The sequence below is a fragment of the Panthera uncia genome, chromosome A2 (assembly GCF_023721935.1).
Source record: "Panthera uncia isolate 11264 chromosome A2, Puncia_PCG_1.0, whole genome shotgun sequence".
In the NCBI taxonomy this organism is placed as follows: domain Eukaryota; kingdom Metazoa; phylum Chordata; class Mammalia; order Carnivora; family Felidae; genus Panthera; species Panthera uncia.
In genome coordinates this window covers 62328924-62356835 of record NC_064816.1, presented here as the reverse complement: position 1 = coordinate 62356835, position 27912 = coordinate 62328924, and the positions used below count along the sequence as shown (strand labels likewise).

General features: G+C 49.0%; 1 protein-coding gene across 4 annotated transcripts in view; it reads left to right on the top strand.

Moving 5' to 3' along the window:
* The window catches only part of GRB10 (growth factor receptor bound protein 10), a 150708-nt gene that overhangs the window by 52139 nt on the left and 70657 nt on the right, over positions 1 to 27912 (top strand). For all 4 annotated transcript variants that reach the window (XM_049641234.1, XM_049641235.1, XM_049641232.1 and 1 more), the window contains one exon: positions 4909 to 4999. Coding sequence is in view for 2 of the 4 variants with exons in the window: in XM_049641232.1 (XP_049497189.1) it covers positions 4909 to 4999 (91 nt within the window). In the remaining 2 variants the exon portion in view is untranslated. The remainder of the gene's footprint in view (positions 1 to 4908; positions 5000 to 27912) is intronic.

The following is a 27912-nucleotide window of genomic DNA, read 5'->3' as shown; positions in this document are numbered from 1 at the left end:
TTCTTTTCTTTTCTTTTCTTTTCTTTTCTTTTCTTTTCTTTTCTTTTTTCTTTTCTTTTCTTTCTTTCTTTCTTTCTTTCTCTTTCTTTCTTTCTTTCTTTCTTTCTTCTTTTTAACATTAATTCACTTTTAAGAGAGAGAGAGCAGAGAGAGAGAGAGAGAGAGACAAAGCATGAGCAGGGGAGGGGCAGAGAGAGGGGGAGACCCCAAATCCAAAGCAGGCTCCAGGCTCTGAGCTGTTAGCACAGAGCCCGATGTGGGGCTCGAACCCATGAACCATGAAATCATGACCTGAGCCGAAGTCGGCTGCTTAACTGAGCCACCCAGGCACCCCCAGAAGAGATGTTTTAATAATTTATGCAAACCCTGGAAGCAATTCTAGAAGAAAATGAGGAATTCATGTAAAAGGAAGAGGAGGACGAGCCTGTGCCCCTGGAAATGTGTCAGAAGATGTGATACAGAGAGTGTGGCCGGGGCTCAGGAACCAGCAGATCTGGGTGGCTGAGGCTCTCACGTGTGGAGATTATAAGGTGGGATGAAGGTGACCTTCCAGCTCAGGCAAAAGGGCAGAGCGAACTGGGGCCAGTATCTGGTCTCACTGCGTCCTTTCCACCAAAATAAACGTCCGAGACAGGGATGAGTCAGAGTACATCGAGTCAGAAAAGGGACCAAGTAGAACATACATGGATGCTCTCCAGATTCCTTGAGAGAGGGCAAGGGCAGTTATCAAGCTGGCAGCAGTGAACTGAAAAGAAAAGGTCAGGGCACTTGCCTACCTTGAACTGAACTTGTGAGAATCAAAAGTATAGTTAAAACGGCAGACAGGATGGGGAAAGCATTTGCTGCGAATAGCAGTCAGCTGTGTTTCTTACCACATGAAGAGCTCATCCTGGAAGGATTTGAAGAATAAACCAGAGTTTCCAGTGGGCGGAGGAATCCACAGGCCACCCTGGGGGGTGCTCTCCCAAGCCTTGGGCCCTGGCTTTGCACTTCAGGGTGTAAACAAACCTTCTGCCAATAAACCTTCTGGAGGGGGGTCATTTAACGCATTTTCCAGATGAACCAGTCGACTCAGACTCCAGGTAACTGGCCCCAAGGGGCTCAGCTCCCGAGGGGTGGGTGGGCTGTGGCTCGCCCGGAAAGCCCCGGTGCCCTCGGTCTAGCTGACCTGTCTGAGGGTAGTCCAGAAGAAGAAAGAGAAAGGCCTAATGAGCTATGAGAAATGGTCAACTTCGGCATTTAAGACCTGCACCAAAAACCACAGGCCGAGGCCACGGTTTACCTCCGGCATTGGCCAGAAAAAAATTCCAGAAAAATCACCAGTGTCAGCGTGCCACAGATATTATGAAGTGGGCGGTTCTCTGTTTTGTGTGGAAGGGTAAAGCGATACAGACAAGAGTTTCACAGAATGTATCTAGATTCAAAAACAAGAATGCGCATGAAACCTTTGGCCCGGTGGTTCTGTTTTCAGGGATCCGATGCAAATAATCAGAAATGTGGACAGTTTTATGCACAGAGGTGTTTCTTGGATTGTTGTTTGATGCTGAGATTTGCAAGTGGCTGCAGGTGTTCACTAGAGTAGTTTGGAATCTGAAAACAGTATTTACCAAGGCTTTCAAATACCATCTTGTATGGGAGCTTGGGTGGCTTAGTTAAGTGTCCGACTTTGGCTCAGGTCGTGATCTCACTGTTTGTGGGTTCGAGTGCTGCGTCCGGCTCTGTGCTGATGGCTCAGAGCCTGGAGCCTGCTTCAGATTCTGTTTCCCTCTCTCTCTGCCTCTCCCCTGCTCATCCTCTCTCTCTCTCTCTCTCTCTCAAAAATAGACATTAAAAAAAATAAAATAGGGGCCCCTGGGTGGCTCAGTTGGTTGGATGTCTGACTTCAGCTCAGGTCATGATCTCACAGTTTGTGGGTTCGAGCCCCGCGTCGGGCTCTGTGCTGACAGCCCAGATTATGGAGCCTGCTTCCGATTCTGTGTCTTTCTCTCTCTCTGCCCCTCCCCTGCTCACATTCTGTCTTTGGAAAAAATAAATAAACATCAAAAAGAAAATTAAAAAAAAAAAAGCATCTTGTAGTGTTAACCGGAGAGGGGAAGGCAGCAGAACCCCAAATCGTTGACCCCGTGTGATTTCCAGTGTCTGGCCGTGCACAGTAGTGGTGCGGGGTCCACAGGAGAGCTATCACTTACCCCACCTGCCGTCGTGGGATTCAGGTTCATTTTTATTTTCCATCTGCTCTGTGCTTGCCCAAAACGTACCTGCTTGTTTTACAATTTGGGAAAGAAAGAAAAAATACGTATCCCGATGGCAAAGAGCCGGCTGGATGGGGAAATGCTGGCTGAAATGGCAGACACTAGCGGGGGGGAGGGGTGAACCCGGAAGGGGAGGCTTTGCTGCATTTGGGGGTCTGGGGTACCACCTTGTGCACTAACCCCAACAGCCCAGTTCCGTCCTCAGCACCTCAGTGGGGCTCCTGGTGGTGTCCTCTTGTCTCCAGACTTTGTGTCCTCCAGACCAGCCCATCTCTTCTTTTCTAATCAGAAACTTCCGTTTGTGCTTGCTTTCTTTCTTTCTCGTTTATTTATTTTAATGTTCGTTTATTTTTGAAAGAGACCGAGCACGAGCAGGGGAGGGGCAGAGAGAGAGGGAGACGCAGAATCCGAAGCAGGCTCCAGGCTCCGAGCTGTCAGCACAGAGCCCGACACAAGGGTCGAACTCAGGAACCGTGAGATCATGACCTGAGCCGAAGTCAGACGCCCAACCCACTGAGCCACCCAGGCGCCCCAGAAACCCGTTCTTAACTAACCGTATGCTCACCAGTATGGAATGGATTAATGTCACTTGAAGGACTAAAGTCAGGTTGCACACCCGCCTAGGGGAGTGGTCCAGGGCTTGGAAGTGCTGATTGAGATGCTCCGTTGCCATGGGAGATTTCAGAAAGATAGGCTCAAATTCAGTAACGTGTGTCCTTTGATTCTGAATCCGTTTTTTAGCGGGATCATTTGTAACCCCATGAGGTCCAGATGTCCTCTACACGTTCTCCGTAAGTAATTCAAACGTCGTGCACAGACGTATCATGTTTGTGCATTTTGTCTTCTCTCTGGGAGAACAGACCGAAAACTGATAGGATCCATCCCCGGGTGAGAGGAGAGAGGCTCATTTGGATTTTTTTCTTTGTGCTTTTCTTTAGCATCTAGATTTTCATAGTTAGCAGGTATTACATCTTTTTTAAAAAAAAAAAAAAGAACGCCGTTTGTTTTGGAGGGAGAGAAGCAGTGAGAATATCCTCTCACACCTTGGGGCTTTGATCCGTTTTGCCCAGATTTTCTGGGGGAAGGGGTGACGGTGGCTGGGCCTCCCCAGGGAGTGAGCTGCGTCCTTCTGAGAGGTAGATGTCGGTGGGTTGAACCTTCTGGACTATCTCCCCACTGCCCCCGAATCTGCCTCCCCAGCTCTAGAGAGCGGCCCCCAGCACTGCATTGACCACACCCACACGTGTATACGTGTCGGTCAGCGTGCACACGGTGGAGGGCATAGAGTATCGCCCATCCGTTTCTATGCTCCCAGGCTCTGGACAGGCAGCCACTTGCTGGGGGAACATTCGGGTGATAAAGCAACTTCCTCAAAATGTGAATGAGTTTCTTGGGCAGCTTGGTGGGAAGGCACTTGGGATCTAAAAGCCCCACTGCCTGGGTTCTAATCCCCGGGATGCCCCTTCCCAGCAGGGGTAGTAAGGTGGACATAACCTTCCTGAGCCTCAGTGTTTTCATCTGTAAAGTGGGAGTCCCGCTGGCAGTGTAGGCTCTGTGCACAGTGGCTGGTGCAGGTGCCCAGGCACGTGGAACATTCCACCCGAGGCAGTCTGCGGTTCCTCTGCAGAGGTAGGGATGAGGTTGATGAATTTGGCTGTTATTTTTGCCAACATATTATTACTCTTAGAGCCGATGTGTTTTGCAGACAGAGTTCTAAAAGCTAATTACAGAGGTAATACATGTGCATGGTCAAAATTTCTTAAATCTGGAAGAGAAATTTGACCTCTTTCCACCCCAGGTTAATTCCTGCTAGTATTTTGTTACAAGCGTGTAAATCTTAAAGGACCCGTTTTCTTTGCCCGTATTTTAATGCGTCTTTCATTGGCTTGGTTCTGAGTCTCATGAAGACATTTTGCTAGAGTTGTGGAGCGGTCGTAATATTGCTGTTGTAACTTTTGCCTAAGATTGTTGTCCTCATCTTGACATCTTAAAAAATGCCACCGAGCCCTCCCGCTTGGTAGAGGGGGGCCAATTATAAGGCAGACTCTGGATGTTTCCGTACCAGATAACAGACCGCCTGGGGCTTGATTACCAGTAATTGTTGCAGAAAATGCGTGTGCTCCCTGGAATGCTAATTATTTATATTCATTGCTTAAATCCAGCGGTTGACAGTAATTCTTTTTGAGTTGCTCTTCAGGCAAAGCAGTTGAAGCCAGAAACAGAGAGTAACTTCTGTCCTGACTCCCTTGCTAAACAGAGTGGTACCTTCTCACGATTAACTTCCTTATGTTATGTTATGTTACGTTAAAAATGTTTATTTATTTTTGAGAGAGAGAGAGGAGAGACAGAGTGCAAGCTGGGGGGGGAGGGAGACACAGTACCCGAAGCAGGCTCCTGGCTCCTGGCTCCAAGCTGTCAGCACAGAGCCCGACGCAGGGCTTGAACCCACGAACCATGAGATCATGACCTGAGCCGAAGTCGGACGCTTAACCGACTGAGCCACCCAGGTGCCCCATCCGGTGTACTTTAAACAACTGTCCTTGAGAACTAGAAAGGTAAAGAAATTGAAGAAACAGGAAGAAGGCAATGCGAGCCATGGTGGATGTGGATAAGTGTGAACTTTTGACCGAAGCCCATGTGTTCCTATCTTCTGCAGGACCAGGTGGAGCAGACACCCCCCGTCAGCCCACGAGACCTGGCAGGACCTGGCTTCTCAGCGCAGCCTGACCGGCTCACCAATCACCAGGGTAAGAAACGACAAAATCATGGTGACCCAGATGCCCTACCTTCCGACTGTGACTTTGCCACGTGCTGGGGCTCTGTATGCCAAGAAATCGTTCCTGCCCCTCATCCGAGAAGATTCTAACCTTGGTTCTTCTCCCCTTTAAGGAAAACAAATTCAAAAATGGGGAGAAAATGCGTGGCTGTGAGATCTTCATATACAGGTGCCCCCTGCTTTTGGAAAGTCCGTTTTCCGCTAGTTCGCTTTTGCGAAAGACCTACCTCCGTACTTGTCTTTGCTAACCGAAAGCGATCCTCCAAAGAGGATTTCCACTTGGACAAAAAAGGACTCGGTGTTCCTTTTGCAAGGAGCCAGTATTGCGCGGGACAGTGGCCCCACCACGCCCCTGTCCCCGAGCTCTACCCCGTGCTAAAGCATCCGGCCATCAGAGCCTTGAGCTGTGAGCCTCTCTGTGTCTTCCCTCCATTTATGTCGTCCGTCCAGAAGCAAGATGTGTCTTAAGCTATCGGAGAAGGCAGAGAGGTGATTTTTGGTGCTTGGAACGCTCACAGGGTTTGTCATATAAATTAACGGTAGCGAGGGGAAAGCTGTCTTTCTGTTCAGTGGGCAAAACTTCACAGTCAGTTCTACGGAGATTTATCTAAGGATGCAACTTAAGGGCAACTTGATGTTACCTATCCAGGGCTCCTCCATGGTGAAATCTTGTGGATTTTGGCACTCTTTTTTTCATGTTTATTTGCTTTTCAGAGAGAGTGTGTGCCCAAGTGGGGGAGGGGCAGAGAGCGAGGGAGACACAGAATCTGAGCTGTTAGCCCAGAGCCCGAAGTGGAATTGCAACCCATGAGCTGCGAAATCATGACCTGAGCCGAAGTTGGAGGGCTTAACCGACTGAGCCACCCAGGCGCCCTGATTTTGGCATTTTCATATTTGCACTTAGGCTGGTTTTGTGTGTCTGTGCTCTTGGTAATTCTCCACCTTTCTATGATTTCTTCTGTTCCCCTTGTGTTAATTTCTGATGGGATCATCGTAGAAAAGAAAGGACAGGGGTTAAAAGCAAATTGGGTCTTAGGGATACATGCTTTGATATGGGGCGGGCAGCCCAAGAAGGGACCCAGTCTGGTTTGGGGGGAGGGACCAGGAAAAAGGCACATGACTCACGGTGTGGATTCCTACAGAAGTTAAGTCCAATAAATTGTAGGGTTTAGAGGTGGGAGGAATTAGAATAATCAGGTTTTTTAAATTGCTTAAGCAGAAAGAGGATGGAATGTTGCAAAAATAAAAGCTGGGAGCTTCATAGGAAGTCAAAGAGATGTTTCCTCAAGTGTTAGAAGATTCATAAAACGGTCAGGCTTTTCTCTGTCAGGCACACTTTCCTGGTCGTCTTTTTAAAAACTTGTAACAAGAAAGAGGAATATCGTTAATGTTGGCTTTGAAACTTTGGAAAATTTTAATTTATTACATTGCACTGCTTAGCAGTGGTCTCACTTAAGGTGAAATAATCTAAGTTTTGGTATTAATGTTCATACACAAGTCTAACGTCAACGCTTTAGTCAAGAAAATTGACTAGATAGAAGGAAATTTACACAGAAGGAGCTTATTTATTTAGTTTTAAATTATTTATGTTGAGAGAGAGTGTGTACGTGTGCAGGCGAGGGGCAGAGAGAGAGAGAATCCCAAGCAGGCTCCACACTGTTATTTGCAGAGCCAACACGGGACTCGGTCTCACAAACCGTGAGATCGTGACCTGAGCCGAAGTCAGATACTTAACTGACTGAGCCACCCAGGTGCCCCAGAACTTTTTTTTTTCCTTTTTAACGTTTCTCTGTTTATTTTGAGAGAGAGAGCAAGAGTGGGGGAGGGACAGAGAGAGAGGGAGACAGAGAGTCCCAAGGAGGCTCCGTGCTGTCAGCACTGAGCGCCACATGGGGCTCGATCCCACAAAAATGTGAGACCGTGACCTGAGCCGAAGTCGAAACCGTGAGCGTCTGCTCAACCGACTAAGCCACCCAGGCGCCCCTTGAAAGAACTTTTTGAAGCTTAAAGCTTCTTTAAGGTTTGACGACATCCAAGGTGTACTTTCAAGCATCCTGTAGATGTCACGCCTGCTCGGGTGGTGGCAGGGAGGGCTGCGCACCGAAGGCAGGGTGGGCTCCTCGTGGAACAGAGCAGATCCCCTCTCCTGCTCCGGAGCTCCGCAGCCCTTAGTTGAAGCTGAGGGTCTGATGCGTCCCTGCACCTGAAGCAGGGTCTCAGGGAATGAATGAACGCGTCTCCACCTGTGACATTGAACACCTTTCCCTCCGCTCCTCAGTAATTCTGCACACAGAGCTTGTAAAACAGGACAGTCAGAAGGACTCAGCCTGGCTGCACCGCAGGACGGGTGATTCTCCATCTCCTACTGAGAAGTGAGCCACCCAAGTCAGCAGGTCGCGTTTCCATACGCAGCGAAGAGAAGTCTATCAAAGGCTTCGAGGGAAGCGTGTGTGTCACACTCAGGGCGGTGAATGACAGAAGAGTGTCATGAAGGACCGGACACCGTGACGCTACGATGGGAAGAAATGACAGAAACAGGTGGGTGTGAGGAGCCCAAGTGTTGGAAGTGAGCTGTTACACCAACAGTTATTGGCATTTTAATATTTTACTGTTTACTTATTTTGTAGACACAGAGAGGGTGAGAGCTGGGGAGGGGCAGAAAGAGGGAGACACAGAATCCGAAGCAGGATCCAGGCCCTGAGCTGTCAACGCAGACCCTGACACGGGGCTCGAACTCACTAACCGTGAGATCGTGACCTGAGCTGAAGTCAGACGCTTAACTGACCGAGCCACCAGGCGCCCCAGAGGGTGCTCAGAGAACTCAAAGGAAAGGGGAAGGTTAATCCACATCTAAAAGCATTTAGCAAGAATCTAGAAAACGGAGGACAAAGAGAAGATCTGCGGAGAAATGCAGACTTCCCAGTGTGTGAACGACGTTTGGACTGACAACCAACCTGGGCACAGCCGGAAAATAACACGGGGTGTTTTCAGAGGGTCGAGGGAGAAATGGCTGTCTGCCTGAAAGTGGATAGCAACATCTACTGAGAGCAAAATAAAGCTTTTTCGGGCAAACATTGAGCACATTTGTGACTGGCAATCTTCCCTGAAAGATTGATTGAAAGCTGTACTTCAGTAAGATAAGGCCGGGAGTGTAGGGAACAGTAGTAAGGTTAAACTGAACGTTGGATGATAATTAGACCCTGGGAGCACACACACGCGTGCGTGCATGCGTGTGTGTGTGTGTGTCTGTCTTGTGAGGTTTGTTCCGTGAGTGATTCTGTCATCATAAGACCCCAGTTGGGGGAAGTAGAATGTAAAACGATTTGAGGCTACGTTAAGAAAAAGTATACTAAGTTATGTATGTATTTTAAAATCTTAGCTGCATCTAAAACACGGATTGTAACTAATGAAAGAATATGCGTAAAATCTGTACTCGTAACCTAGCAGAAGAAGATATAAGGGAATCTGTATTTAATAAAAACAACCGACATCACCAGGAAAGGAGGAAAAACAGGATGTGAAGGATAAAAACGATGTCAGGCAGAAAATACTAAATAAGATTGTAGGAGTAATTCCAAGGATATCTGTTAACAGTATTAACAAGTCCCGATTGGTAGAAAAATACATAGAACCCTGCATCCAACAGATAGACTCTTGATTCTTTTCTTTTTAAAACATTTTTTTTAATGTTTATTTTTGAGAGAGAGTGCGTGAGCGGGAGAGCGCTAGAAAGAGGGAGACAGAGGATCTGAAGCAGGCTTCACGCAGTGAGTGCAGAGCCCGTTGCAGGGCTTGAATTCATGAACTGTGAGATCATGACCTGAGTCAAAATCAAGAGTCGGCAGCTTAGGGGCACCTGGGTGGCTCAGTTGGTTAAGCGTCTGACTTCAGCTTAGATCGTGACCTCGTGGTTTGTGAGTTCAAGCCCCACGTCGGGCTCTGTGCTATCAGTTCAGAGCCAGGAGCCTGTTTCGGATTCTGTGTCTCCCTCTCTCTCTCTCCCTCCCCCACTCATTCTCTGTCTCTCTCTGTCCTCAAAAAACGAATAAACACTAAAAGAAAAAAATTTTAAGAGTTGGCAGCTTAACCAACTGAGCCATCTGGGTGCCCCCTCTTGATTATCTTCTAAAATCTGTGTAACTTTTTAAAAAGTTGACCACATAGGGGCACCTGGGTGGCTCATTCGGCTAAGCATCCCACTCTTATTCTCAGCTCAGGTCTTGACTTCAGGATTCTGAGTTCAAGCCCCACGCTGGGCTCCACACTGGGCATGAAGCCTACTTAAAAAAATTTTTTTCAAGTTAACCACGTATGGAAAACTGCACTAAAGTTTTTAAATTTTTAAAAAAATATTTATTTTTGAGAGAGAGAGAGAGAGAGAGAGAGCGTGCCCATGAGGGGGAGGGGCAGAGAGAAAAGGAGACACAGAATCCAAAGCAGGCTCTAGGCTCTGAGCTGTGGGCACAGAGCCTGATGGGGGGCTCGAACTCACGAACCATGAGATCGTGGCCTGAGCCAAAGTTGGATGCTTTTAGGCGCCCCTAAAACACTAAATTTTAAGCGATCCATGTCATGCAAGCCACGTTCTTTGACCCAGTGTGATTAAATCAGAAGTGAACAGAAAAAGTTCCAAACAAAATGTGTAATCTGCGCGGAAACTTTAAAACACACTGTTACCCGACTCCTGGGTTACAGAGAAACTCACAATGAAAATACCAGTTAGTCATTTAGAATTGAATGTAAAATGAGTGTACTTGCAGGTAGGAAGTTGTATGTTGCTGCTAAATTGTATTTGAGACTCCATTTCTAATCTTGGAAGAGAAACGGAAATTAGGAACATCAAAGATGGATAACGCTAAGGAACGTAGAAGGAGTAGTTACCAAAATTAAGATCAGAAATTACGAGAATGGTGAAGAAAGTATCAATGGGTAGGGACCAAGCGAAATGTTAGTCTTTTGCAAAATCTGGCGAAACTGTGAACCTCTAGTAGAGTCCCTCAGGAGGGAGAAGGCACACAGGAAAACCACGCGAAGAGCGCGTCAGAGTTCAGACAAGAAAACCACGAACGACTTCATGCCTGTAAATGTGAAAATAGGGGCGAAATGGATAAAGGGTCTCAGCAACAAAGACAAAATTGCAACACCCAGTGCTGACAGCGATGTAGAGCAACAGAAACTCTCATTGCTGGTGGGAATGCAAAATGGCGCAGCTGCTTTGGAGGGCAGTCGGTTTCTTACAAAACTCAGCTTGCTCTTGCCGTACGACCCAGCAGTTGTGCACCTCGGTGTTTACCCAGAACAGCTGAAGATTTAGGTCCATGCAGAAGCCAACCCAGCGATGCATGTAGCTGCCTTCTTCGTCATTGCCAAAGCTCAGAAGCAACCAAGACGTCCTCCGTTAGATGGATGGATGAATAAACTGGTGCGTCCAGACAGTGGAATATTCCTCAGCACTAAGAAGAGGTTAACTATCAAGCCATGGGAAGACAGGGAGGAGGCTGGGCCGCACGGTACTGTGTGAAAGGAGCCCGCCTGAAAAGGCGACATGCTGATAGGATTCCAATTCCGTGATATTCTGGAAAAGGAAAAACTACGGAGGTGGTAAAAAGACCAGTGGTTGCCCGGGATGGTGACAGAAAAATCTTCTCTGGGTGGAGCAGAGAAGATTTAGGGCAGTGACAGTACTGACGTTATAAAGACATATGATGTTACCAGGATGGGTATGGCTGTGCAGGTCCCCATATGGCATGCACACTACCAGGAGCGAACCCTAGGTCAGCCGTGGACTTCGGATGGTTATGGTGTATAAGCATAGGTTTGTCCGTGGTAAAAATGTACCATTTCAGTGAGTGAGACTGACCAGCGGGGAGGCTCTGCATGTGGGGGGGGGGGGGGCAGTAGGTTTATGGGAAATCTCCATACTCTCCTCTGAATTTTGTCGTAAACCTAAAACTGCTCTAAACAAAGTCTTTAAAAAAAAAAAAACAACAACACCAAACTGACACCATTAGAAAGAAAAACTAACTTAGAGGTTACCTAAGAAAATCAAGAGTATTTCTCCTGCACGGCGTGCAGGGAATGTTCCGTGACGTGACCTAATGTATAGCTCTGTGAGTAGCGTAGACAGCACTCAGAAGTTTTAGGTAGAGACATCGGAAGAAATAAGAGAGAATAGTTGAAAGAGGAAAACAAAATGAAACAGTTTGACTCTTGGCAGAACACAAAATCTTAATAAAGAAATAACTCAGAAGAATGGAGTCAGTAATCAGTACCACCCCCTCGAAAGGGCTCAGGGGTTTTGCAGATGAGTGTCACAAAACCTTCAAGGAGCAAATAATTGCCCTCTTTGTATGAGCTGTTGGAGAGGTAGTGCCCAGAGCCTCTCCCACTCATCTTACAGTGTTTTGTAGCTTTGCAGGAGACGGTCCAAGAAATCCAGATACAGGCATATTTCACGTTACCGTACAACCACAAGGTCCACATAAAACATTAGTCAAATTCAGCGGTCGGTCGTAAACATCGAACAAACGTTATGACCAAGTTGGGTTTATTATGATTGTGCAAGGGTGCTTTACCATCGTTACATGATGAAGACTTTATAACACGTTCAGAGATTTAAGGGGAAAAAATGGGCATCTCACCAGTGACCACAAGAACATATACAATTCTCCACTCGTGCGATGCAAAAGAAATGATAAGAGAACAAAACTCTTACTGAACCAGTACTTTCAGAAACCTCCATAACCAGTTTCTAATAATATATTTGTCAAAAAATGTACAGCATCCGTCATACACGCAGGAATAATATTAGAGTCGTGTCCATGAAAACCTGGAATCACACTCGAGTGCCTGTTGTCAGTGGGGTCTTAGCGAGTGCAACAGAATACTAAACAAACAGAAATGACACTGAAACGGAGCAATGAAATCCATGCCTATTTGCAGATTACCCAGACAGAGAATCCGCACAGACTTATGAACTTTTAAAATGCATGAGTTCTGGGGCGCCTGGGTGGTGCAGTTGGTTAAGCGTCTGACTTCGGCTCAGGTCATGATCTCACGGTTCTTGAATTCGAGCCCCGTGTCAGGCTCTGTGCTCACAGCTCGGAGTCTGGATCCTGCTTTGGATTCTGTCTCTCTCTGTCAGAAATAAGTAAAACATAAAAAAAAATGAATGAGTTCTTCAAGCGGGGAGATACAACGTGAGATCAACAGATAAAATGGCACAGTATCTTGTGCAACTATAGAAAACAATCAAGAGGCGTAATATAAAAAGAAATCCCACGGACAATAATAGCTAAAATCAGAAGGTATCTAGGAATAAGTTAAACTCGATTCCTTGACATTATATGATGCTGCTGAAGCACATAAAAAAGACGTAAATAGCTGGAGCCCTATCCCACGATCACAAATCAGAAGACTTACCTCTCAGAGGTGTCACGTTATCAAATTTACCTTTAAATTTAATGCAGATGTGACCAAGTTTTGCAGAGTTTTGGTATGACTTGACAGATAGCTTCTCAGTTTCTTTTTATTTTGAAGATTTTATTTATTTTTAAGTGACCTCTATGCCCAACATGGGGCTTGAACCTACAGCCCTGAGATTATCAGTCACACTCTCCCCCGACTGAGCCAGCCGGTCTCCCTAGAGGGCTTCTAACTTTAATGTGGGCGGGTGGTAACAAGGCTTCATTAAGAGTCCTCACAATTAGGAAAGTGTGTGAATGATTCGTAGACGTAGAGACCCAAGGACCAGAACAGACAATCCCGTAAAGAGACCTACCCATTTATGGACATTCAGTGTAGCACAGAGAAGTCACAGCCGATCACGAGGACTCGCGGGGCTGGGCGAGGGTGACTGGAGGATCCCTACCCCCATACTATATCCTCAGTTATCAGTTGCCCGTCAATTAAATCACAGAAGGTGGAAAACAGCGGTTTTAAAAAACTTAAGAGTAGGGAGAATCTTCATGCCCTCAGGCTGAGAAAGAATTTCCTCTGTCCAGCTTAGCGCAACCGTAAAGGAAAACTGATGTTTGAGGGCATTGCAAACATGCATCTGTGTAGGGACATAGCGGCATTTAAAACCCTCACCGACGTCAGCCTGCGGGGGAGAAAAATCATTGCGGTGCATTTAACGCGCGGAGTGTTAGTATCCTCGGCTTATCGCGAAAGCCCTGTCAATAGGAGAAACAGTCAACTGGGAAAACTGGCCAAAAAAGCGTGCGCAGGAGGGCACACTGTGTCTGTGTCTGACTGCGGACACTCACGTCACATGGAACGTGGCAGCGACGGAGCTGGAGAGGGAGGGGGCTGAGGCTCGAGGTCTGTGATGGGAATGGAAGGGTGCGCGCTTCTCGGTCAGGTGTGACAGTGGGGAGCCGTCCAGCGCCCTCTGTAGGGAGCGGGCTCGGGGTCACAAGACGCAGGCCTATGGGAACCTGCCGCCGACCCTGCGGGGCATCTCCGAGCCTCCCCGGCCCCCCTCTGCGGCGGACACCAGGGTCAGTGCTCGGTTCCCCGTAGCAAGATGCCCTGAGACCACATGTCAGAAATTGGCAGCCATCTGGTACCTCCTTACTGTGCAGGGCGCCCTCGGATGCTCCGATTATGGGCCTTAGGTTTGCGCCATGTGTTGGATGTCGACTCGGCGGGTCGTTCGCAAGGGACCTGCTGTGCCAGACAAAAGATTCTGTGACTTTCCTTGACCGGCCCTTTCTCTGGCAGAAAGATTTAACGCTCTTGTTTGTGTTCGCTTGCTCCTCATGTAAGCAGCTTAGTTTGGGGTGACAGTTGCTACAAACCCCTCACACTCCGGGAAGGGAGGCATTTTCCTTTGAAAAGTTGGCGGCTTGGGGCGCCTGGGTGGCTCAGTCGGTTGAGCGTCCGTCCGACTTCGGCTCAGGTCATGATCTCACGGTTCGTGAGTTCGAACGCCGCGTCGGGCTCTGTGCCGACAGCTCGGAGCCTGGAGCCTGCTTCGGATTCTGTGTCTCCCTCTCTCTCTGCCCCTTCCCCGCTCATCTTCTGTCTCTCTGTGTCTCTCAAAAATGAATGAACATTAAAAAAAAAAAAAAGTTGGTCGTTTGGTAACAGCTAGAATTGTGCTTGGCTGGTTTTTTAAAGATAACCCTTTTATGGCGGTCAAATACATAAGACAGGAAAACTGTTCCTTTTAACTGTTTTTAAGTGCACAGGTCTGGCATTCATTATTTTCACACTGTTGTGCCGTTATTAGCACCGTCCGTCTCAAAAATTTTACATCCCCACACGGAAACTCTGCATGCCTCAAGGCAGTAATTCTCCCCAGCTCTTGGTAACCTCTGTTCCGCTCTGTGTGTCTACGGTTTCTGGTTACCTCACGTAAGTGGAATCACAGGATATTTGTTCTTTGTGCCTGGCTTATTTCGTGTAGCACGGTCTTTGGGGTTCATCCTGGCGCATCAGTTTCATTCCTTTTATGGCTGAAGGCTGTTCCACAGAGCACACGCTTTATGTTGTTGGCCTAACCGTGAACGTGTGCTGGGTTACATCCACCTGTAGCTGCAGCAAATAATACCTGCTGGGGTCCTGCTGTCCCTTCCTTTGGGTACAATTAATAATGTGGTCAAGCTTTTTCATTCTTTTCTTTTTTTTTTTTTTTTTTTTTTTTTTTTTTTATTTTGAGAGAGACTGAGACAGCGCAAGTGAGGGAGGAGCAGAGAGAAAGAGAGAGACGATCCCAAGCAGGCTCCATGCTGTCAGCGCAGGGCCCGGAGTGGGGCTCGATCCCACAAACCGTGAGATTGTGAGCTGAGCCAAAATGAAGAGTCAGACGCTTAACTGACTGATCACCCAGGCACCCCTGGGTCAAGTTTTTTCTTGACAATATTTTTGATAACGTGAGGTGTCCGAGGATTTTAGAAGTTTGGCTTTTTCTCATTTTATTTTATTTTTAATTTTTTTAAATGTTTATTGTTATACTTGAGAGAGAGAGAAACAGAGTGCCAGCAGGGGAGGGGCAGAGAGAGAGAGGGAGACACAGAATCTGAAGTAGGCTCCAGGCTCTAAGCTGTCGGCACAGAGCCCGACGCGGGGCTTGAACCCACGGACTGTGAGATCATGGCCTGAGCTGAAGTCGGACGCTTAACTGACTGAGCCACCCAGGCGCCCTGGCTTTTTCTCATTTTAAACAAGTTGTTTCTGACAGCTGTCACTGCTCACTGCAGACGCTGAACTGAGCGACCACTCTCACCAGAGCACAGCTGAGCAAAGGTGGCCCAAAGAGCTGGGAGATGTTTCGCGTCCGCTTGTGGAGGGCGCTACAGTTGCCTGCGTGTTCGTTTCCAGACCGCGGTCCATTTGGAGACGGGGATATGTGTGCATCACGGTGAAGCCTCTGAAGATGTATTTAAACCATTGCCCATGGCCCCTGGAGTCCTACATCAAGGGACCCAGCGCCTCCCGTGGAGACCCCAGACCCCAGCCCTCGGCTCCTTAAAAGGAGCAGTGCCTTTCCACCCCGGCCTTTCGCACTCCTGTCCAACCTGTCACAACTACTGGCTGTAGCTTCTTCTTTTGGTTGTCCGTAAGCCAGAAGGATGGTTGTTAGCACGCAGTTTCAACGTGCAGAACTATGTGGGGGGGAGGGGGGGAGGGCTGGCTTCCTTTCCCATAACCGTGTATGTACGGAGAGCAGATGTGTCGTGGGCATATTTCAGGACCTTCCGTATCTCGTTGGATAATCGGTTTGCCGAGTGGAAGAGACCAGAATTAGAGAAGATTGTCAGTAGAGAAGGTGAAGTAGGTCGAGAAAGATTGTTGTGTTTTGTTTCCTCCCCTGCGGGGAGCCACGGCAAATGTCACAGATGTTGGGGGCGGCCAGGCTTTGGACCAGTTATTCCCTGTGTCTGGTTTCTTCCAGGGGGGCAGGGGAGGGCCCTGAGACCGTGGGCGAGTTAGTAACCACTTTGCGGTTGAGATTCTTCAATAGCAAATACCCATCTCACATCATTACTGTGAAATACGTTTGATAGGACAGTGATAACTTGGAGTCTCACGCTTGTCCCCACGTGTCTTCGGAGTTTTCACTGTCATCGGAGCCACATAGGGGAAACTGAGCCGGAGATGTTTGGTAACTTGCCCAGAAGTGACAGAGAAGTCACACACTGGTAAAATCGGAATCAGAGCCAAGTCCGTGCAGCTTTACGGTTGGAGGTAACTTAGGGGAAACATGTAGCATGTGCCTGTACATATAAGCTGTCCTACAAGCGTTACTTTATGTACCATATTTACCCCTTTCTCCCGAGATCGTGCGTTTCTTGATGGTAAGAACCATGTCTGACTGATCCTGAAGGTTCTGCGATAGTGCTTTGTATTTAATAGTTAATATTTAATTTTTTTTTTAACATTTATTTATTTTTGAGACAGAGAGAGACAGAGCATGAACGGGGGAGGGGCAGAGAGAGAGGGAGACACAGAATCTGAAACAGGCTCCAGGGTCTGAGCCATCAGCACAGAGCCCGACGCGGGGCTCGAACTCGCATACCGCGAGATCGTGACCTGAGCCGAAGTCGGACGCTTAACCGACTGAGCCACCCAGGCGCCTCTTTAATAGTTAATATTTAAAGAATGACTGAACTTACATGCCATAGATGCGTGTGGCTTCCAGAAAGGTCCTGCGTTCCTGCCCCTTCCCTCCACGTGGGAAGTCCTGGTAATTCCAGGCACCTGAGATGAGAAGAAGTTAATGAAGACCTTCCTTTCGTGTGGTGCCATTTAGGAGGTGACAGGAGAGCTTGGGTTGGGATGACAAAGGACGAAATCAGAAATTCAGCTGAGAAGACCGTGTGGCTCCTGCTGACCGTAGCTTTTGGACCAAGCTTGAGTCGTGGTTCATTGGATGCCCTCTTCCCTACTTCTCCTTTTACTGTGTTATCCACGAGAACATCGTTGACGTTCTACCCGTTTCACACACGCGCGCATGTGCATGCACACATAAAAGTAACTCTTCATAGTGTCATTTCCTCACAGGAAAACAGTGCTGCCCCCTAAAGATAAAGTTCTCTTTCTCCCATTCCCGTTCCTGAATAGTAATGAACATTGGCCTCTGCTTGGACATTGAAGCCAAAAAGTGATTATAATTTTGATTTCTTTTTCTCTCCCTCCATGCCTAATCACCTTCTATTAGGGCTGATATGCCAAAAGGCTAGGAGGAAAATCCTCCCTAATCCTTCTCCCACAAAATGACATCTTTCCGCCTTTTGGAATACATTCGGGCCACGTCTAATAATTGCGTTTGCCCACGTGATTAATGCTGCTTCTGCAGGATCCGTCTAAATAAATGACTGTAATGCTTATGGTCCTTCAGAAAGGTCATGATTTCTTGCCTCTACCCTCTGTGTCTTAACATGTTTAGGTGACCTTCCTGTTGTAAAAACAGGTTCTTAATCTGTTAACCAGTGAATCGACCTAACTGTGCTATGCGGTGGGCACTGTTGTTAACCCATATTTACAGGGGAGGAAACTGAGGCTCAGAGGCCAGAAAAGCCACCCAGATCACCCCCAAATGGCTGGCGGAGCCTGTGTGTCCCCGCAGGTGGGCTGCAGCATTGATGTCTGCCACCCCCCGGCCGCCCTCCGTCCTTCACAGTCCGCTCATGCCTTCCTGACCTTCTGACCCCCTTAGATTTTTCAGTGGGTCAACCTGAGATGATAGCGGTGGGGACCGAATCCCCCTGGTCTCGGAAGCAGCCAAATCGGTTGGACCCCTGCCGCCGCCTCCCCTGTCCTGAACCTGTGCTCACTTCATCCTTTGCGCTTGGAACAGTCCAGGTGTTCACGAGGAGCACAGAACAAAGAGGCACCGAGGTGCCCGCTGGCCCCGCCTTTCCCAGCGGCAGGCGAGCCCAGACTCGACCTCCCCTTCCCGGTTCCCATGTGGAACCGACACGCTCATGTTTCACGTTTCCTTAGTTGTCAGGATGCTTGCCGCTCGAGAGCGGGCTTCATCCCTGAAGTCCTTGTGTTCTTCTCGCCTTCGCTTTTCTTCCTCGAGCTCCTTACCTTTCCTGTTTCTCACGTTCATTCAACAAAAATCTGTTACCTGTCCAGACCACGTCAGGCACAGGGGACACAGTGGTGAGCAGTGAGTTTTTAATTTATCGCTCATAGAACACACGGATCTTTTCGTCCAAGGAAGCGTAAATCCCATTTTTGGAAGTGGTGGGTCCAACTTAGATATAGTTCATTATTAAGATCAGTGATGAAAGAGTATCTTTAGATCTCCCTTAGGTAGAGAACTAGAATACGCTCTCTCCTAAAGTCTGACATACCCTTTTCCGCTATATTACGCTTTACTTAAATTAACTTATTTTTTAAAAAAAAATTTAAAGGGAGATGGGCAGCGGGAGAGGGGGAGAGACTCTATTTTTATCTCCCTTAGGTAGAGAACTGGAATACGCTCTCTCCTAAAGTCTGACGTACCCTTTTCCGCTATATTACACTTTACTTAAATTAACTTATTTTTTAAAAAAAATTTAAAGGGAGAGGGGCAGTGGGAGAGGAGGAGAGAATCTAGTTTTTTAATGTCTAAAAAAAATTTTTTTAATGTTTATTTATTTTTGAGAGAGAGAAACAGAGTGTGAGTGGGGAGGGACAGAGAGAGAGAGGGAGCCACAGAGTCCGAAGCAGGTTCCAGGCTTTGAGCTGTCAGCACAGAGCCTGATGTGGGGCTCAAACTCCCAAACCGTGAGCTCAGGACCTGAGCCGTAGCTGGATGCTTAAGTGACTGAGCCACCCAGGCGCCCCTTTAATGTTTGTTTTTGAGAGAGAGAGAGAGAGCGCACATGGGGTAAGGGCAGGGACAGAGGGCAACAGAGGATCCCAGGCTGGCTCTACACTGACAGCAGTGAGCCCAATGAGGGGCTCAAACTCATGAGCTGTGAGATCATGACCTGAGCCAAAGTCGGACGCTTAACTGACTGAGCCACACCCAGGAGCCCCTGGAAGAGAGAGAGAATTCCAAGTAGGTGCCACACTCAGCGAGGAGCCCAGTGCGGGGCTCGATCCCATGACCCTGGGATCACGACCTGAGCTGGAATCAAGAGCCACATGCTCAACCAACTGAGCCACCCAGGGGCCCCTAAATTAACTTTCTGGTTTTTAAAACCTCAGTTAGCCAGCCTTCCAAGTGAACATTTTTTGGAATGAGTTATTTTTCTTAGAGAATTTTAAACGCTATCCCCAAAGGAAGCTCTCAGGCTAGAGATTTCCAGCAAGGAAAAGTGAGCCCAACCTGTCCCTCGGGACAGAACGTACTGCTGCCTTCAGAAGTCATTGAACAAGGTTGCCGGTTTCACTTTCGTTGACACGGCTAATATTATATGCCCCCCTGCCAGGTGCCCCCGTCTCTGGGTCGGCTCTCCAGACTCCCAGTTCTCCCCTGCGGGCGGGCACTGTCCACACAACGTCCGGTTAATCCTCTCTGGGGTCCTGCCACGCGCTGACGGACGCCTGAGTGGGTTAAATAGTTGGGTGCTGGCGGTGTAGCCGGGAGCCAGCCCAGTGGCCCCCGCAGAACGTGCCAGGGAGCGGTAACTGACACCCGCCAGGCCTGCATTTAGTTCTGGACCAAGAGAGACTTTAATAATAGTCCTGACCTTTCCTGGGGGTGGGGGCAGGGACTGGAGGAGGTGGGGGGCACGGGCCGTTGCTCCTTCCATCCTGTGGCTGTATTTCGAATGCATGAAGAGCAGTCCCAACCGGCCTGCGGCCTCCTTGGGTGTCAGATGGCTAAAGGCACCGTTGCCCCGGGGGGTGCTTCCCACTCAGGGGCTCCGTGTCACGAGCCCCAGCTGCTGACGCCGAGCCAGCCAGCCAGAGTCTGCATCGGGCAAAATGGTTTTTACCCACCTCGGAGTACATGGGGAACACTGGGTGACACTGGCTCCCTTAGACGTCCCACTGATTGTGCCCCTGCCCATTCTCTGTGTGGCTGCCACTGGTTCTTTCATTTGGTTTTGGTTTTGTGGTGGTTTGTTTGTTTTGGTTTTGGTTTTTTTGTTCTTGTTTTATCTTAAAACAGTCTGGGAAGATGATTCTGTGCCTCGGACACTTGGGTCTTTCGGTTGCTATGGGCAATTAAATCAGTTGTTGCCCTCAGATCTTCTCGCGTGTGTGTGTGTGTGTGTGTGTGTGTGTGTGTGTGTGTGTCTGTGCATGTGTGTGTGTGTGTATGTTTTCCTCCTGAAAACTGATCGTACCTGGTTTCATTTCATACTTGGTCAAGTAGGTATCTGTCTTTCCAATTTATTTCTAGGCTCCTTGAGACTAGGGGTCATGTTTTCGTTTTTTAATCTTTAGGTCGGGGGGAGAAAAAAACCCAAAGAGGATGTTGGATTTTTTAGCCTCACCGGGGTAGGAACTGAGGCTCCACGAATAGCTGTGTGACTTTGCGGTGGGTATTGTAACCCAGCTGAGCCTTGGTTTTCTCATCTGTGCAATGGGCTTGATAGTCTGTGGCTCGTGGGTATGGTACAGGGTTTATGAGTAATCCCAGTGAATGTTCGCGTTCTGGCCCCCCGCTGCCTGCACACTCTCTCTCTGAATTACTCTTTAATCGGCACACAGGGCATTGGACACAGCAGACAAGGAGTGTTTGTTCAAGGGAATACTGCGTCCCGCCTTGTTCGGGGCCCGGTGCCTGCTCCTTGGAGATGTGAGCAGGGAGCCCCTGACTTGAGAAATGTACCCTTCTTGTTCCATCTGGAAATGGAGACCCTTCCTAGTGCAGAGCCCGCTTCCCACCAAGCCTCGCTCCTCATGTTCCAGTGTCTCCGTGGGTCACACCATGGGGGAACGGGGGTGGAGGGGGGGAGCAAGGTGTGATGTACGGAGCAGCATCTTCTCCTGAGAGGTTCAGCGGCACCCACAGTCGAGCGGGGAAGCCTGAGGCTCTGGGGTGAAGGAAGAGTGTGCTTTCAAAGGGAAAGACATTGTTCAGAGCTGGATGCCCCACGCACTTCCTGGATGGGGGCAGAATTTGCATCTTTCCCTTGACCCTGTGATCTCAGGGATGAGCCCTTAGGCCCCACGCCCTCAGGGAGGCCCACAGGGGTCCGGGTCTGGCCTGCTGGGTAAGCTTCCCGCAGAGCCCCCCTTCGGGGATACACGTCAGCCCTCCTTGGAAGCAGCCCATCTGGCCTGTATCCACCTGGCGGCTTGTGTGTAACCTGCCTGGTGGGCCTTTTTCCAAGGAGAGGAAGGGTTGGAGGCTCATTAGCCCCCAGGGAGTTTGGGAACGCTGCCTGGCTGACTTTCTAGAAAATTCTACAGCTTGATTTATGGAGGCTGGGGACTCCAGTGTTTTAGGTATTCAGCTAAAATTTACTGAGCACCTATTGTGTGCCAGGTAGGAAATTAGATGAAGCAACATAAATACGTATGGAGAGTGTAAAAACCAAGCCCACAGCCTCCCACTGTGCTCCCTCCTCCACTGTTCTCAGCCCTGAAACCTGGGTCCAGAGGGACCTTGTCCTGGGGCATTAATCAGAAGGCACCGCTTAATTTCCCTTAATTGAGAAATAATTATCATAAGAATAGTAAGTCCTCAGGACCTCCATTCATTCCCTGCCAGACTCCAAAGACTTGGATTCAGATGCATCCAGGTGAGCCCCAGGGAGCTGTTAGCTGGAACAGAAACCATCCAGGTGCTCCTGGGAGGACACATCTGGATAATGAGACCCTGCCTGCCACCTCTGGAACGGCCCTCTTTCTGGTTAAACCCTGTTTCCTTCCACATCCTGGAAAGCCAGCTCCTGTCTCCTGGACGTTGCAGTTCTGGGAGTTGTGCCATTTCTTGGAATCGCCTGGTACGTTCTCCTGGAATGACTTTCCCCATCCTGACGCCTTGGAAGTCGGGCTCTTCTTAGAGCCGAATGCCCTCTAGTTGACTGTCTTGCCTGTACGCAGAGATCTGGTTTTAAAACCCTTCTCTTCCGCCAAGAGTGGGCATAACGGTCGTAGGAGAGTGGCCTCTGGGACACTTTCCTGGTTTGGCCACTGCCTCCGCTGAGGCAAGGTCCTCTGTCTGGGGACGCACACCGCACCTTGTACTGCTGTGACCGCCCCCTGCCTGTCGCGACCCTCTCTCGCAAGGTGCTGCGTCTCGGGTGGGGTTCCTTCCTTCCCTCCCCTCGGTTGATGGGAGCCCCTTTCTGCCAGGATCTCGGCTTGCTTCCTTCGCGATGTCTCCGCCCTCGAGCCGGTGGACGCAATTATTTTTCCAGAGGCAGGAAAAAGTTTCATCTCCGTCCTTGCGACTTTAGGGTTCTCGCGGTCACCCTTTGCCGAAGCCGGCGGAAGGGACTTGATCCCCAGGTGGCGGGGACTCGTGTCTGTTTCGCCAACATCTGTATTCCCAGGGCCTGGAACGATGTCACTTGTGTATCAGGTGTTCAGTCAGTACTTGACGGAGGAAGGAAGATATTGGCCACACGAATGGATTTTACGCTTATGGAGTTAGATTCACAGAAACAGAGTGTTAGTGGTGAATGAGATAATAAAGACTCCCCACTGTCTGATTGGCCTTTAACACTTTGCCTTTCCAAGAGGACAGTGCTCTCGGCGAGTGATGGACTTTGGCCTGGATTTTCCCTCTTCAGCTCCAGTGTGCTTGCACTCATATTTTTAGGATTGATGGAAAGTGAGAACCTTCCAGAGTGACCAGCTGTTTGCACAGGTCTTGTGCTCGGCTTGTGGCTGCTTTATGATGTCACAGAAGAAGTAAGGGTCCGTGCCAGAGTCTGGAGAAGAAACACAGTCAATCACTAAGGAGAAAGATGCAGTTAATTTTTGCTTTTTTTTTTTTTTTTTTTTTTGAGTGATGTTTTGTGGGCATGTTTCTGCCCTTCTCCCCCAACTAATTGTCTTCTATTAAGTACAAATAGAGACGGTACCCCTGAGTCTGTACTTCTTTTTTTTCCCTCTAATGTGTAGCTGAGGTCCTTCCCAGAGAGGAAAATTCTTTTCCCGTGTCGTATTTGCTTCACGGTGCTGAACACAACCGCCTTCGCAGACCCGAGAGAAGCTTCGGTGCCATCTAGATGCTCCCTTGCAACAACACGCGACAACACGGCAGGACACAGTCCAAGAAAGAAGGAAAATTTCCACTCTAGCTGGGTCGTGTTCACCCAGCATCAGATTCCAGCTCTTGAATTTCAATGAGCAGAATCCCTGAGGGAAGTGAGGGGCTTTCCTTTTTAGGGGAGATGGAGTGGGGGGATAGAATTATTTGACCATTCTCTAAAACACATAGATTAAACAAATGAATCTCACCGGAATCAAAGTCCAGTGATAGCGGTTAATCATTATCTTCACTTTTTTTTTTTTTTTTTTTTTGCTCATTTGCTTTGGTCGTAGTGCTGTCTGGCCACCGGAATATCTGCATTTCATTCTAGGATCTGCCCTGGACTTTGTGACGTACCCTTCCCTCTGAGTATTGCAGTGCTCTGGGCTGTCACGTGGCCCCAGAGGGAAGAAGGAGGAATTTGTTGGGACGCCTGGGTGGCGCAGTCGGTTAAGCGTCCCACTCTTGTTCAGGTCGTGATCGCACAGTTCGTGGGTTCGAGCTCTGCATCAGGCTCTGTGCTGACAGTGCGGAGCCTGCTTGGGATTTTCTCTCTGCCCCTCCCCTGCTTGTGTGCTGTCTCTGTCTCTTGTCTCTCTCTCTCAAAATAAAAAAACTTAAAACTAAAAAAAAAAAAAGGAGGAGGAATTTGTCCAGATGGGGAGACAGAGCCCAGCCTCCCTCCCTGAAAGTCACTGCTGGCACCATTCTGGGCCACTTGTAGGCCTGGCCACACTCCAGGGACACGTGGGAAGTGGGCACAGCTGTGAGTGATCATGGGCTTACCCTATTTCTTACAGGTTCTGTCCATTCAGCCTCCACTTAGGGTTGAGCATCGCCCAAGCCATCATAAGATGGACACCTTACCATAAGATGAATATTGGCGGGTCGGGACAGCTACCTGCCGCGTGGTCCCCAGGACTGGAGTGGACAAAGCATATGTATCTGTACCAAAAGCCAGTGTTTGTTAGGAAGTGGGATCCGTGTTCAAGTGCAACTTCTGAAATGAGCAGCCTGGTCCTGGACCTTCCCAAACCAGTCTTCCTGGGGCTGCCTGATGAGTCACCCGAGAAGCCAGCCCTAGGGTGTCCGCGTCTCCCCCGCGTCTCTGGGGCCTGGGGATTTCCCGAATCTTGTTTTGCCTCGTGGCTAGGTCCTGACACCCATCTCTTAGGTGGAATAGCTCTCTTCCGGACGTGACGCTTGACTTCTCTGCACGGCTAAACCCCTGTCCCCGCTGGTCACCGTGGGCCACATTCCACATTGGCCCCCAGGAGCCCGCCCCTGTGCTGGCCAGCAGGGGTGACGTGTGCATCCTTTTTTCGGCCCTGGTAGTGGAGAAAGCTGCCTGTGAGTGGGGATGGCGGCGTGGGGGGAGGGTGGCTTTGGCCCGAGCACCTCCGGGAGCGTGACCATCAGGGCAGGCTGGCCTGGCCGAAGGCACCATTGTCCGAACAAGCACCTTGACCTTTCTGAAAGAAAACAGATCGGACTTCTCCTGCGGGCTTTTGCGCCAGCAGCCGTGGGACCTTGACCCCACTGAACATGAGGGTATTTGTCTCACTGTGAAATCGGCATTATTGTCCCTGTTGTTATTTTGAGGATTAGTCATCAGCGATGTGAAGCGTAGGGGCACATGATACGTACTTGGTAACTGCAGTCACGGGTGGTTATCGCCACTGCATGTGGACACCCAGGTCAGAGGTCAGGCTCCCGGTGAGGCCACCAGGTCACCGTGTGGCACATTGGATTTCCACTCCTTTGGGTCTCACTTTGCTGAACCATGCAGGATGATTCACCGGGAAGCCACACCTCGAATACTAGGAAGGAAAGGGAACCAAGTCTGCCCTGAGACAGGCTGAACGTGCAAATAGCAAATACCAACCTGCATCGTGTATTTCCAGTGTTTTCCTTCGAGCTTTTTTTTTTAAGTTTATTTATTTTGTTAAAAAAAAATTTTTTTTTAAATGTTGGCTTATTTTTGACAGACAGAGCATGAGCGGGGGAGGGGCAGAGAGAGGGAGAGAGAGACAGAATCCGAAGCAGGCTCCAGGCTCTGAACTGTCAGCACAGAGCCCGACGTAGGACTTGAACCCACGGACTGTGAGATCATGACCTGAGCCGACGTCGGTCACTCAACTGATTGAGCCACCCAGGCGCCCCTATTTATTTATTTTGTAAGAGAGCATAAGAAGGGGAGGGGCAGAGAGAGAATCCCAAGAATGTTCCGTGCTGTCAGTGCAGAGCCCAACATGGGGCTCGAACTCATGAACTGTGAGATCACGACCTGAGCTGAAATCAAGAGTCTGGACACTCAACCAACTGAGCCACCCAAGTGCCCCTGCCTTCCAAGTTTTGAAAGAGCCCACGAACTTGAACACATTTGCCTCCTAGACTGTCTTTTGAGTACTTCCTCGCCAGCTGTGTGTGCAGGCAGGATAGGGGCTGATAAATCTGGGAGTCACTCAGTCGCTGACTGGTTGTCAAGTCGGTTTCTGGCGTCAGGGTTTTGGGATTGTGGGAATCCTCCCTCTTTCCATGCAGGACATAGGATTTCACCAGCTCCTTCCTGAAATACTGATTTTCCTCCATCCATTGTTAACCTGGCTACATGCAGGGAAGGGGAGGGTGAGGGCATCTGGGCAGCCCTGGGCGGGTCAGCATCCTGGGAACCTTGGACGGTGTCTCCCCTTGAGTTGGGACCAAAAGGAGCCTGAATGCATCAGACCAGGGTGGAGATGGGACCGGGGCTCCATGCCAGTCTGGCAGCACAGGAAAAGCACTTCTCTAGACAGAATGTGTGTATCTACACACAGCTTTAAGGAAAACAGGTTACATGTTTCATGAAAGCAGGGAATCAGTGATCTACGTGGGTTTTCTTGTCTGTGGAGCTATCTGCTGGGGCCCTGCATCTGTGACTTGCTCTGGGAAGCTCTGGGAGGGCTCAGGATGCAGTTCTAAATTAGCAGAAGAGAACGCCAGAGCTTCTCACGGAAGGAGAGAGGTGACCAAATAGCCAGCAGCCTCCCTGAAGGAACAGTCCTGCATTTGGAGTAGGGGAAAGAAAGGCACCCCAAGACAAGTAGAGAAGGTGTCACCTGTAAATGAAAAGGAACACGTTGGTTCAGCCTCAGCACATGGAGAGGACTGTTTCAATTTCAACCTTGTCCGAGCGGATCGGACCCAGTCTCGTGTCACTGGATGCCCCTGAACGTGCTCTGGGGCTGGCAGTGGCATTGTGGGCTTGGGAGGCCATGTATATCTGCTGGGTGCTGCCCCAGAACCCAGCAACAGGAAGTGTAGGAGGTGTACATGTGGAGTTGAAGTGAAACACACCCCCACACATTTTTCCTGCTGGTGAATTAATCAGCTTGTTGATAGGTATTTTCTCAATTTATTGGCACTGACAGTGGCGGTTGTCGTCGTCTATGGGAGGTGGGTGGAGAGGAGAGTACCATTTCCCACAAAGGCTGGAAAGCGAAGTTTCTCTTGTACATGCTGAAAGGTCAGGAGACGTGAGTGTGGCTGAAGCTATATATATGTAGTTCTGTGTATATGCTGGACGTAATTCTAGGGTTTTTATTTCCTGCTTCAAATCCCGCCTGCCTGTAGTAACCACCGAAATAAAGTATTGATTCAATTTTTTTTAAACGACTCGATATAGAAATGGCATTTATGTTTGTATTTGGAGATATGTTTAGGTGATCTGCTTTTAGGGTTTCTGAATATCTGTAACTATCATGAATATGAACAGAGGTATACTCTAACAGTGTAATACCTGATTTTCTTATTCTTACTTATGTCCAACTGTACCTATTAAAAATTAAGTACTTGTGGGGCATTTGGGAGGCTCAGTCAGTTAAGCATCTGACTTTTGATTTCGGCTCAGGTCCTGATCTCACGGTTTGTGGGATCGATCCCTGCATACGGCCCTGCGCTGACAATAAGGAGCCTGCTTGGGATTCTCTCTCTCCCTCTTTCTACCCCTCCCCCACTCGTGCTCTTTCTCTCTCAAAGAAATGTTTCAAAAAAGAAATACCTGTGAGTGGAATCTGTGAGGATAGAGATTCGTTGGTGTGCCAAAGGCATTTCGGTAGAATGCCGACTTCAGTAGAATTAAAACCTGCACAAGGTTTTAATTGCTCAGAGGTCAACAAAAACGGCTTGCCCAGTGAACATGGCTTAGGTTTAAAACGCCTTCGCAGGCTGGACCTTTAGTTCCCATCCAGATAGAAGCATGTAAGAACTTTGGCCTTTACATATGTGTTCGGGATTTTTCAGCTACAGCACTGGGAAGAAATCTTCCCCTTACCTCTGCTCTGACTCGGCACTTTCCAGAAGGGTGGGTTCCCCACTCCCCCCGGCAAGCAATTCTCTGACACCAGCTACGTGTGTCCATACTGGGTTCAGTCATTTACTAGAGCGTCCACCGGACTCAGGCAAACGGCTTACTAATTAGGTTACTAGTTTGTTATAAAGGATACAGCTCAGGAACAGTCTGTTGGAAGAGGTGAGTAGAGCAAGGTATGGGGAAGGGGTTCGGGGCTCCCGTGCTGGGCACGCTACCCCCCAGGCTCCTCCATATGTGCACCAGCCTGGGAGCTCTCCAAAACCTATGGGGTTGGGAGTTTTGATAGGGGTGCTTCACCACATACGCACAATTGATTACATCATTGGCCACCGGTGATGAGCTCAGCGTCCAGCCCCTATGTCCTCCCCCCACCCCACCCCCTGAGGGCACAGAATGGGACTGGACCCTTCCAAACCTATAGCCCCGTGAT